This window comes from Myripristis murdjan, chromosome 20, assembly GCF_902150065.1.
Source record: "Myripristis murdjan chromosome 20, fMyrMur1.1, whole genome shotgun sequence".
NCBI classification, from domain to species: domain Eukaryota; kingdom Metazoa; phylum Chordata; class Actinopteri; order Holocentriformes; family Holocentridae; genus Myripristis; species Myripristis murdjan.
The window spans coordinates 29,337,995-29,350,915 of record NC_043999.1 but is presented as its reverse complement, the minus strand read 5'-3'; the positions used below and the strand labels follow the sequence as shown (position 1 = coordinate 29,350,915).

Genomic DNA, 12,921 nt, shown 5'->3' with positions numbered 1-12,921 from the left:
AAAATCCGTCGTTGCTTAAACTCCCTATTCTGCGAACGCCAAGGTGGTCGAGGTGGCAGGGGGGCTCATAATACCGCAAATATGGGTGAATGTAGCGGGGATGAAAACAACCGCGGTTGTCGTGGCAGACGCGGGAGAAGCCGCGGGAAAAAAACTCCGGCGCCTAAAGGGTTAATGCCATGCTCATATTTAAGATCAAGACCACAGAAAATGCTTGAAATCAATGTACATGGTTAAAATTGTTGTCTCGGATAATGAATAATTCATGAACAAAAGAGGACCATGAAACAGGTTGATGGTATTCTGAAGAATTTACTTGAAATATGTTTAAGAACAAGGTTGATTACAATATTTTAACTATTTATTTACTTATTTAACTGAATTTTAACTATTTATTTACTAATGTATATTTTATACATCCATGGTGTGGAGAGGTAGGCTAGATATGCACACATACTAACCAGTCAAAATTTGGACACACCTTCTCATTCAGTGTTTTTTCTATATTTTTGCTACTCTCTACATTGTAGATATATACCGAAGACATCAAATATATGAAGTAAGATATATGGAATTATGTAGCAAAGAAAAAAAAAGTTTAATAACTCTAAATATGTTTTATATTTTAGATTCCTCAAAGTAGCCACCCTTTGCTTTGTTGACAGTGCTGAAAACCCTTGGCCTTCTCTCAATCAGCTTCATGATGTAGTCACCTGAAATGGTTTTCACTTCACAGGTGTGCCTTGTCAGGGTTCATTTGTGGAATTTCTTGCCTTCTTAATGGGGTTGGGACCATCAGTTGTGTTGTTCAGAAGTCAGGTTGGTACACAACTGACAGCCCTTTTTGACAGCTGTTAGAATTCATATTATGGCAAGAACCAATCAGCTAAGTAAAGAGAAACGACAGCCCATCATTACTTTAAGAACTGAAGGTCAGTCAGTCCGGAAAATTGCAAAAACTTTGAATGTGTCTCCAAGTGCAGTCGAAAAAAACATCAGGCGTTACGACAAAACTGGATCAAATGAGGACCGCCCCAGGAAAGGAAGACCAAGAGTCACCTCTGCTGCTGAGGATAAGTTCATCTGAGTCACCAGCCTCAGAAATCGCAAGTTAACAGCACCTCAGATTAGAGCCCAGAGAAATGCCACACAGAGTTCTAGTGGCAGACACATCTCTGCATCAACTGTGCAGAGGAGACTGCGCGAATCAGGCCTTTATGGTCAAATAGCTGCTAAGAAACCACTACTAAGGAAAAGCAACAAGCAGAAGAGATTTGTTTGGGCCAAGAAACACAAAGAATGGACATTCCTTGTGTTTCTTGGCCCAAACAAAGTGGAAACCTGTGCTTTGGTCTGATGAGTCAAAATTTGAGATCTTTGGTTCCACCCGTTGTGTCTTTGTGCGACGCAGAAAAGGTGAACGGATGGTCTCTACATGCATGGTTCCCACCGTGAAGCATGGAGGTGGAGGTGTGATGGTGTGGGGATGTTTTGCTGGTGACACTGTTGGGGATTTATTCAAAATTGAAGGCACACTGAACCAGCATGGCTACCACAGCATCCTGCAGCAACATGCCATCCCTTCCGGTTTGCGTTTAGTTGGAACATCATTTATTTTTCAACAGGACAGTGACCCCAAACACACCTCCAGGCTGTGTAAGGGCTATTTGACCAAGAAGGAGAGTGATGGAGTGCTGCGCCAGACGACCTGGCCTCCACAGTCACCTGACCTAAACCAAATCCAGATGGTTTGGGATGAGAAGAACCGCAGAGTGAAGGCAAAAGGGCCAACAAGTGCTCAGCATCTCTGGGAACTCCTTCAAGACTGTTGGAAAACCATTTCAACAGTCTTGAAAATTGACCCTGACTAAAAATGGCAAGGGGCCAGGGGCCAGTTGATAAAATAACAACTTTTCATTTCTATCATGTCCACAACACAGTTTGTAATCAAATGAATTTGCCACATTTTTCCACAATATTGAATAATTCTGTAAGTGCAATTTGCACCTTCAACATCAACAACTTTTTACATGACCAACAGATGTACATGAATAGCTTTCTGTACGTCTGTCTGCTGCCAAGTGGGTTAACACTGTAGATACCTGAGCACATCTCCTTCAACTGCTTCACACAGAGTCATTTATGACTTGGCCCACATTCAACACAAATCTATTCTGAGTGAGGACAGTCTTGCCTGTTTAGATGAGTTATTAATTATATACTAGAAATGTAATTAATGATAAGGTTTTCTGTGGTGATTCAGGAGGAAAATCTGTGGAATTCTGCTGAGTGATATTTTTTTTTCCTTTTAAGGTTTTAGACAGTTATCCACAGGGTTCTAAATTAACACCCGCCAATTAAAATTAATTTTGGCGGGTGTTGATAAAAACTTACTTGCCAGTTTGGCCGGTGATGCATGAGGCAATCATGTCAGTCAGAGCTGCTCTACAGTTCTCGGTCATTTGCCCCCCTGGCAGTACTTCCTACATTTCCCATGAACACTGCCGCAATGCTACGTGATGACGTATCAGACGCCCATTGGCTAAGCGCAGACACGCTACAGTCTGCAGTGCAACCTGCGCGAGAAACTATGGAAACACAAGACAACACAAAGAAAAGAATGAACGGACACGGAGCGAGAGCAGGGAGCATAAACTGTAAAAAAGGGGACTGAGCGAGCTAAACAGTAAAGTAAAAAGTAAAGTTAAACTAAATGCGACAGACGTCTGGGGGAGAGAAGGAGAAACACACACTTTTTCAACTCGCAAAAACACAGACATTTTAGAGTGACATTTTAGAGTTAGAAAATAAGTTAGAAAATTTCGACACAGTTTGAAAGCCCAAAGCCTTACCTTTCTCCTTATACCTTTTATTTTCCGCCCGGACTTAATGTCACTGAGAAAAAAGCAGTTGTTTGACCACTAGTTTTAGGCGATTCTCTCCCAAGTGCCACACACGGTTTACGCTACATGTAATTCATCGTGGCGCACCGCCACGGCAAAATAAAAGCCGCCACACCTTCGGAATGATGATTTTTTTTTCTTCCAGATGTTAAAACTATTTTAAATGGATATATATACACATATATAGGCTATGTAGCCTTTATTTGCGTAAATATACTTATTATAATCAGTTTGAAATGATAATTTAAATATCATGAAATGTTACATTACACTGCAATTAACTTTAGTCATCACTCGCCTGTTTGATTATTACTGCTGTGCGCTCGCAGAGGGAGAGAAAAGGGCAAGAGAAAGGTACCTGGGCAAGATTAAATTTAATCAATTTTTTTGGTCAAGCCTGTGAAAACGACCCTAATGTTATCGTTAATGTTTACATTGTAGGGCCCATAATTTTTCATGCCAACGATGTTAATAAAATGATCAAATGCATTCAGTGGCACTCATAATATCTCTTATTTTCACTGGAAAAAATTTGGCTAGTGGAAATTCTAATTGGCTGGTAACTTTAGAAAGTTACCAGCCACATTGGCTGGTGATCAAAAAAGTTAATTTAGAACCCTGGTTATCCAGTACTATAATCAATGTGTTTGGAGCGAAAATAACAATTTTTAACATGCCTACACACACACACACACACACATACACACACACACACCCTCTCTCTCACACACGCACACACACACACAGAGACACACAAACGCGCGACACCATTGCACACTATGGAGTTTGGCTTTGGGAGTTAGCTGTCAGCATTACAGAAACTAGATCACCGGTGACGACAGCACATTTAAAATGATTTCAGACTTTTAACCAGCTAGTAGGCAGTTACTTACCCAAACCACTCCTCTTTCTGTTGTCATGTGTCTGGGACTTTAGATGCTCCACAATGGTCTGTTTCCTCAGATAATCCACCGAGTGCTGACAAACTTTACAGTACAACACTCCCCTGCTCTCATAAACATCATTGTCAAATTCATATGTCCTATCTCTGGCAGTGATCTGTGTCGCTGAATGACGACGCCTCAGCTCCTCTGCTGTGTATTTGTTTTTCGACATCTTTTAGTTGTTAAAACCAGTTGTTTTCTCCTCTGTTGTTCCACCTCATGACATGACATTAGCCACAGGCAAAGGGGGGAGGGGCGGGATGCATTTAAGTACACTGACACGGCTGCTGCAACTCTGTTGTGTTCAAATTCCACCGAATTTCTGCAGATTTTTCGTCAGAGCACCGCGGGCACGGATTCCATTCAGACCTGATGATAAGATTATTTATTTATTTATTACAATTTTAAAAATCATAGTAATTTTTCTAACTCATGGATGTGGGAGGCATCTCTTAAAAGGTGGGGTGGGAGGGGTTGGGGGAGGGGGGGAACTTACGATTTAACTCCCCCGGGATTTCCTCCTATACTTCCTGTGTCCACTTTGTGGCACTAGAGAGTACCCACTAATTCTATGTTATCTTTCTGTATATAATGTGTAGACCGTACCATGTGAATTTCATGTAAATCGGATCATGTTTGTCAAATTAGGCTAACCTCCTGTTGTCACTAGGTGCCTCAATATCAGTATACAGATGTGTTCAGGAAACTTATCTTTTATCTTATCTGAAGCAGATTGGATGATGTATATTTGAGTTACACAAATCTTTTTCATGGTAAAATATCGAAATTCACCATGCTGCCATGGACACACCTTTCCATGAAAACTCAAAAGCTTTGCAATTTAGCATTGCAAAGGTCTGAAAATATAAGACACAAAATTTGAATTAATCCTGTTGGGTTTAGGTCATGGCACTAAGAGACCTGGGATGTTACACATGCCTACCAAAGTTCAAACATTTATTTATTTATTTATTTATTTAACCTTTATTTTGACAGAGTAGGTCCATTGAGAGCGGGCTCTCTTTTTCAAGGACGCCCTGTAGCAGCAGAATACACAGAGATTACAGGCACATCAAAAACAAAAACAATGCAGTAAAAAATACAGGCATAAAAACAAGGTAATAAAAAATTTTGCGTCATAGTAGAAATCAGGCTAAATGAAGCAGGTGCAAGCCTGGGTCTGGGCCCCCGCTACTGTATCATGAAGTAGTCTTTTAAAAGCTTCAAGAGAGATAAGTGTATCAATTTTCAGTGAGTCTTGTATTTTGTTCCAGCGATATGGGGCATAGAAAGAGAAGGCGGTTTTTCCTGATTCTGAATTTATATGAGGGATTTGGAGCCTGATGTATGACTGTGAGCGGGTGGGGAGACCTGTAGGATGGAAATTTAAAAGAGAAGATAAGTATGGGGGGAGTATTCCGAGTAGTGCTTTATAGATGAATAGTAAGCAGTGCTGTTCTCTGCGGGTGGTAAGAGAGGGCCAGCCCACCTTGCTATATAAAATGCAATGGTGCGTCTAGTGGTTTCAGTGTTGAAGCTGAGGCATGCATATAGATTACGTCACTGAAGTCAAGAACAGACATTACAGCGGCTTGGGCAATAATCTTTTTACTCTGCGATGAGAAGCAGGACTTATTTCTATATAAGAAACCAAGTCTAGGCTTAAGTTTGTTGATGAGGTGATCCACATGATTACGAAAAGAAAGCTTGGAATCCAGCCAGATGCCCAGATATTTGTAAGTGTTAACGATTTCAATGATTTGACCATTTAATGTGTGAATCTTCAGAGAAGAGTTGTTTTTGTGGGACCTTGTGAACAGCATACATTTAGTTTTGCTAGAGTTCAAAACATGTTTATGAGCTACAAGCGACAGTTGGAAATGGTTGAAGGCAGATTGTAGATTATCAACAGCTGAGTGGAGAGTAGGGGCGATGTTGTATAAGATAGTATCATCTGCGAAATAATGGACATAGCAGGTAGGATAAGGGGGAACAATATTGTTAACATAGAGAGAAAATAGAAGGGGGCCAAGAATTGACCCTTGCGGTACACCCTTGTGCAGTGGAAGCGAGTGGGATCTAGCTCCATCTGCAGCGACTATTTGCATTCTCCCAGAGTTGGAGAACCAGTTGAGAGAGAGGCTGTCAAGTCCGATAGACGAGTTTGTATAGCAGGATGTTGTGGTCTACAGTGTCGAATGCTTTTGACAAGTCAATAAAAAGAGCTGCGCAATACTGATAAGAGTCCAGTCCATTAATAATGTTATTGACGACAAGTGCTGTAGCTGTGGTAGTGCTGTGACCGGGTCTGAAACCTGACTGTTCTGGTTGAAGGATGCTCGAACAAGTGACCAGAGGCTATGAAGTGGCGATTAAAGGCATCACACATATCTGATTTGTTAGAAATATCTGATTTGTTAGAAATACTGGTGTTACTGCATATTATTTGAGAGGGGAGAGAGGAGCTAGGTGTAAAGTTTAGAGATTTTATGGTCTTCCAGAATTTGGCAGCATCACCTTGGCTGGAAGCGAGGGAGGATAAGTAGTAAGCGGATTTAGCCCTCCTAATTGAGCTAATGCATTTGTTGCACATTTTTTTGAAGAGCAACCAATCAGATGGGTTGTTACAGAGTCTAGCCTTTGACCAGGCCAGATCTCTGACATGGATAGCTTCAGATAGGTCAGCAGAGAACCAGGGATTGGAGTGATTTTTAATACGGAAATTCTTCTCCGGGGCATGTTTATCTATAAGAGAACTAAAAACACTCGAAAAATACTCAAAGGCCAGCTCAGAGTCAGGAATTAGGTCAATTAAGAATGCCTGCTTATTGAAATTTTTAAAGTTGCACTTTCTAATGGTGCATCCCCTGGAAGTCTGCCCTTTGGTCACCCTCACACAGGCTTTAGGGCAGTGGTCGCTGATATCCTGAGCTAGGACGCCGCTACATGGATATTTCTGTGGCTTGTTAGTTAGAATAAGGTCAGTCAACGTGGATTTAGAGTTATCTTTATTATTAGGCCTAGTAGGGAAGGAGATCAGCTGGGATAGATTTAGCTCCAGGCATAGCTCTTTAAGCTTAGATGAGCAGGGAGACAACCAATCTAAGTTCAGATCACCCAGAACAATTAACTCAGAGTTGATGAAGGGAGAAAGTAATTTTCCTAGCTCTTCTAAGGCCAAGTTAGGGGCAGAGGGAGGACGATAAATCCCACTAATTGTAAAATGACTATTGGCCCCGACACTGACATTTAGAATGATACATTCACAACATTTGGGCACAGAGGTTAGAGAGATTAGGCGTACAGTCAGATGTTCTCTGGTGTAGATTATGACCCTGCCCCCTTTTGTTTTCCTGTCTGCTCTGAACATATTGAAACCCTTAATGGCTACGTCTGAGTCTGACACTCTTCCAGATAGCCAAGACTCTGTGATAACTAAAATGTCAAGGTTTGATTCAGTAATCAGCACATTAATAAAGTCAAGTTTTGACAGCAAGCTCCTTATATTTAAATGCAGGAATTTAAGCCCATTACAGCAACGAAAATAATGCACTGTCCTGAGATCACCGTGATGGGGTGGATCTATTGACTCAGCAGAGCTAGGGACAGGAAGGGGGGCTGACGGTCTGGTTGTAAGGCAAGAGGAGGGTCTGATTGGAATCAAATTGAGCGGGTTACTATAATTAGTAGCAGGTAAAATAAGTGATCTGTATGGTCTGTTTGTCACTCTTACAGGGATGCTCTTGGGTGTAGTGGGGCTGCTACGCAGGTAGGGGGAACTATGTGGGCACGCTGTGAGTCAGGCGGTACATGAGTTGACGGTCAATTCAATGTTGCAAGCTAGGAGGCGGGAGCCTTCACAGTTTGGATGTAAACCATCTCTCGTAAAGAAGTGAGGTCTGTTCAGGAAGGCAGCGAAGTTGTCCACGAAGGGGATACCTTTGTGCGTACAGTAGCCCTTCAGCCAGATGTGGAGCTGTCGGAGGCGACTGAATTTAAGATCGCCAAAGCGCGGGGCAGGCCTGATACCACAATTGCCAGGTTTGGTGACCAGCTGGTTCCTATCCAACATCTCTGGAGAGACCTAAAAATGGCTGTCCACTGACAGTCCCCATCCAACCTGAGTGAGCTTGAGAGGATTTGCAAAGAAGAATGGCAGAAAATCCCCCAATCCAAGTGTGCAAAGCTTGTTGGGTTATACCCAAAAAGACTTGAGGCTGTAATTGCTGCCAAAGGTGCTTCAACTAAGTACTGAGTAAAGGGTGTGAATGCTTATGTCAATGTGATATTTCAGTTTTTCTCTTTTTAATAAATTTACAAAAGTTTCTACAATTCTGTTTTCATTTTGTCATCATGGGGTACTGAGTGTAGATTAATGAGAGAAAAAATGAATTTAAACAATTGTAGCATCAAGCTGTAACATAACAAAAGTGAAGAAAGTGAAGGGGGTCTGAATACTTTCTGAATGCACTATACATACAGACTTATTGCTACTCTCCATAACAGGGAGTAAGAGAAAAGCACAGAGTGCACATTTAGGTAAAACTAGGAAGAAATAATGTTTTGAGGTCATGGCTGTGTGAAGTTATGGAACAGATATAAAACTGCTGTTGCCAGAGCTGGGCACCTGCTTTTGTTTTATGCCTTTAAAACACACTTATCTTGTAAATGGTGATGGCTCTTTCTATCCCTGAACAGATCATGACAGTGCCTTGCTGGATGCTGATTGGCTGGATCAGTCAAATGGTTGCCCTGTTGGACAAGCCAGAATCAGTAGCAGTGCAGCGTTGTATTGGGCAGATAGCAGAGTGCTACCCTCAGGCACTGGTATATGCCCTCATGATCAGCAGCGAGAGCTACCAGTTTCAGGACTCCACCATCGGACACCAGCAGCAGGAATTTGTCCTCAGGTGCCCCACCTTTGTGTTACTGCTCAAAAAAAAAAAAAAAAAAAAAACGCATTCTGAAAAGAAATTCCCTTTGCTTTTGCTTAGAACACTTTTGATTGCCTAAATGTCCAGGTTTTGTTCCGTTATAGCTGCAGGGTTATTAACAAAATCGCAGGCATTAATAAATTACATTGTAGTATCAACTGATTGCCTCTACGATGGTGTCTACACAGAATGACCTAGTGCTGGCCCAAGCTCATTCTGAGGCCTTAAAATTCAGTATTTTTATTGAACAATAGCAGTGATTCTGCATGTTTAGCGTAATACCTATAAAATATAGAAACCTTATAAAAAAGGGGTAAGTCTTAAAAACTATCAGACTGCTGGAAAAGTCAGAGCTCAGAGTGTATACTAATTCATGCATTGAGGCAGTGGCCTCAGATATAGAACTTTTGGGGGAAAATCCATCAATTCAAATAGAAAATTACTGCTGATTTATTCCAGTAATTTTCTGTATATTTTTACGGATTTTTGAGCTATCACCCAGGTCATATGTGCTAGGAGATCCTTTAATGGTGAAAGACTGTGAAAATGCAGAGTTAATCCAAACTGTTATAATCGTGGTCAGTCAAATTTTAAAGATGATCTTTTTTTGGCATTTCTGCTTTATTTGACAGTCACAGTAGAGATAGACAGGAAAGGCAGGGGAGAGAGAGGGAATAACGTGCAGCAAAGGACCTGAGGTTGGATTCGAACGCTGCGATCGGGACTGGGCCCTGGTACATGGTGTGCGTGCTTTACCAGTGAGCCACCGGGGCCCCCAAGTCAGACAAATTTTACTAAGGAGATGGAATAAAGCAGATGCTCCTTCCTATCAAGAGTGATTCACTCAACTTAGAAAGGCAGCTTCATATGAACAGCTTTTTTACAGACGGATGGACAGATGCAAAGAAGTTAGCCACAGCAGCCAAACATATGAGCTGGGTGTTTCAACCAAAAATTCACATTTACAAATTGAGGGATTTTGATTATATGTTGTTTTGTGTTTTTGTAACCCCGTATGATTTTCAAAATAGCTTGTTGTAATGTAAAATGTGGGGATATTGTAGTAAGCGGCCCAAACTTTCGAAATCACTGGTAAGGTAATTTCTTAAGTATATATATTACTTTTTTCCTTTTTTATTTTATATCATTTTGTTACATACTATGTGTGTATTTTACATATGAATATTCTATCTGGTTTTGTTATTATGTGTGAGCAGGCTGAGGAACCTGCTGGATAAGGGAGGAGCTGTGAAGAAGTTTGTTGATGCACTGCAGCAGCTTACAAACCCTGACATGCTGTTTAAGGTAGTAAACAGTAACTCACCCTGGAATAATAAACTGGCAAAGTTGTTTTTGGCTTCTCTTTCATTTTAAAGCTCTGTTCTTGTTCTTTGGCTGTCACAGGATTGGTGGGACGATGTGAAAAATGAACTGGAAAAGCCCAATTTTGACAAGAAGAGGATGGGCTGCATGTACAATGAGATGCGTTCCTCACTTGGCGATCAATGCACAGATGGTTATGGAGGATTCCGCAAGAAATTTATCCGGGTGGGCATCTTCATCTACTATCTCAATAATAGCAGAGACTAAATCACAATAACTGTGTGAGATCTGTTTTTTTTTTTTTCCATTATGTTTTGTGTGTTGTTTCTTTGTTTTATTGTGTCATGTATTGTTTTGTTGTTTATATTTAGCAATTGGAAACCTTTTCATGAACTGCCTACATGTTGAATCACAAAAGTGAGAGACAGAGATTAGCGCTGATATTTGTTTATTAAAATGTCAGATTATTGGGTCAGTCCATCTAAAATCAGATGGTCAATCTTTAGAAAAAGTTTTCCTTGAACAGCTTTCACCAACCATATCAATAGATACTGCGTTTTGGCCTTGAATTCCAAGTAGATAACCAGAAATAAAGTTTCGAGAACATCCAGAATTTCTGGAATAAGTAGAAATAAGTAGAAATAAGTTAAAGACATTTTAGGAAATGTCTCATGTTAGTTTTATGAAGTAATTCATTAGAACTGTATCAACACATACTGCATATACTGCATCAAAATATGCCTTAAAATTGGAGTTATGATTGCTATGTTTCCCATGAAGAAAATTCATTAAATGATAAATCGTGCAAACATTACAAACAAATCATTACAAACCAATAAAAATATTGTGCAAATATGCTCACATGTCACATTAAATGAACTCACATAATTGTTTTGCTTACCATGTGACTATTTTGGATCCTATTTGGGTGCCTTTATCTTAAAAGCATGATATTTTGCGATGCAAAAATGTGTAGATGTGTATTGTCAGACATTAGCATGCACATTATGGAGATTGGCAATTGGCAATACATTATAAACTGTAAGTCATACTAATGGGTGCAAGCCCTGATCAGTATTTGGGGAGAATAAAGTATGTACTGAAAGCCTCCTGTGCACAATTAAACAAACAACATACTGCTATCTCAGCTGGAACGACCAGCAGGACGTGATGGGAAAAACGATGTCCTCACATACCAACACTATACCAAGACAGAAGCAGGCAGAGGAGGCGATTTTTCTCCTTCAGGCAGAATGGGGGAGACCCACCTGCTGTTCATGGGAGAAGAGAACTATAACAAGTGTCAGAGGCTGAAATAATCTGTCAACAAGCAGGGATGAAAGTAGGTTTGTTAAATAGCCTGACCCCTTAATGTTTTGGAAAGACTGACTCGGCTTGAAATTTAATAAAATAACAATAAAAAGTTTAATATTTTATTTTATTTACTATTTTATTTTATTATTACCTTACACAAAGACCTTAAAATTCCCCTGAGCACTGTGTACAACAAATAGCATTACACATAAGTGAATGAATGCAGTCTGGCTTTATGTAGATGTGCACCCAAGCAAAAAATGTTAAGTTATTCTCAGTTATTTCTCCAGTTTTCACTGCAGCTGTCTTTGATTTAACTTTTCACAGAAATTTGCCAAGGATGTGGAGGCACTGTTTGGGCCTCAAGGTAGCAAATTATTTGAGAAGAGGAAAAACAAAAGCTTCCTGCAGCAGGTGGACAAGCTGGTGAATTCCATGCGGGGATTTCAGAGAGAACCAGGGAACTTGAAGGAATATTCGCCCTGGCTGAGTGGATTTACAGCAGACCTGTTCTGTGCCGAACTGGAGATCCCAGGTCAGTATCTGGAGGTTCCAGGTCATTATCTGTCAGTATATGGAGGATTCCCACAGTGGAAACTACTTATCACCACATGCAGTCCTGCTGATTGAAGCAGCTAGAGAAGGCCTCATTTAACTGTTCAAGTTTGATCCAGATTGCTGTGATTTTGTGGTGTCTTTGGTCTAAACTGGCCTTAGACTTGGGCATTATCAAGGTATTATGATATACCAAGGTATTTAGAGATCCCAGATGTACGATTTTCAGTATATTCAAAAATACCAATCCTTCTCTTTCTATTAAACTGATAAAGCAATGCTGTATTGAGGTGATATATTGTAGTGCACCACATGGTCCACTAGAGGTCAGACTGCACTGGTCTAACAGCAGCTGAGCTGAGAGAGATGGCAGGTTGTATAGCTAACATTACAGGTCTAGTAAACAAGAAAAATGCCTCTGCCCTGTTTGGAAGAATTTTGGATTTAGTCCCAAAGATGAAGGTGAGCCAGCCAACACTGCCTAAGCTGTGTGCACTATTTTTCTCAAGAAAGTTAGTGTCATAATATTGACGCATCAGGCCCACAGATGTGTCAGTATCTATTGTGGCCTCCAGCGGTCGTCTATGAAAGAAGGAAATTTATTTCTTATCTATTTGTTATTCTATGGGCCATAAGTATTTAAACCCAGCAAGACTTGTCTAAGTAGGCTAAGGGCATATTAGACACACAGTATTGCAGACCTGTGGCATCACTAAGCTGTTTTATTCGGGGCTGAAGCCCCGGATATTTTGTAATTAGCCCCAAATGTTAATTTACTGTAAAAAATAAATAAATAAATAAATAAAAAATAAAATTTTGCACTCTGAAAGCTTCTCCTATGCTGTAGTTTCAATGTTTTAACAGATAGAAATAACAACAAATTATAATTATTATTATTATTATTATCATTATTATTATTAAATCCGCTAATATAGCATTTGGCATACA

At 40.3% G+C, this 12,921-nt stretch overlaps 1 protein-coding gene across 2 annotated transcripts in view; it reads left to right on the top strand.

Annotated features, from left to right (window-relative positions):
* The window catches only part of prkdc (protein kinase, DNA-activated, catalytic subunit), a 422,427-nt gene that overhangs the window by 375,114 nt on the left and 34,392 nt on the right, over positions 1 to 12,921 (top strand). For both annotated transcript variants that reach the window (XM_030079770.1, XM_030079769.1), the window contains exons 74-77: positions 8,546 to 8,757; positions 9,999 to 10,086; positions 10,186 to 10,329; positions 11,746 to 11,953. In XM_030079770.1, coding sequence (XP_029935630.1) covers positions 8,546 to 8,757; positions 9,999 to 10,086; positions 10,186 to 10,329; positions 11,746 to 11,953 — 652 coding nt within the window. The remainder of the gene's footprint in view (positions 1 to 8,545; positions 8,758 to 9,998; positions 10,087 to 10,185; positions 10,330 to 11,745; positions 11,954 to 12,921) is intronic.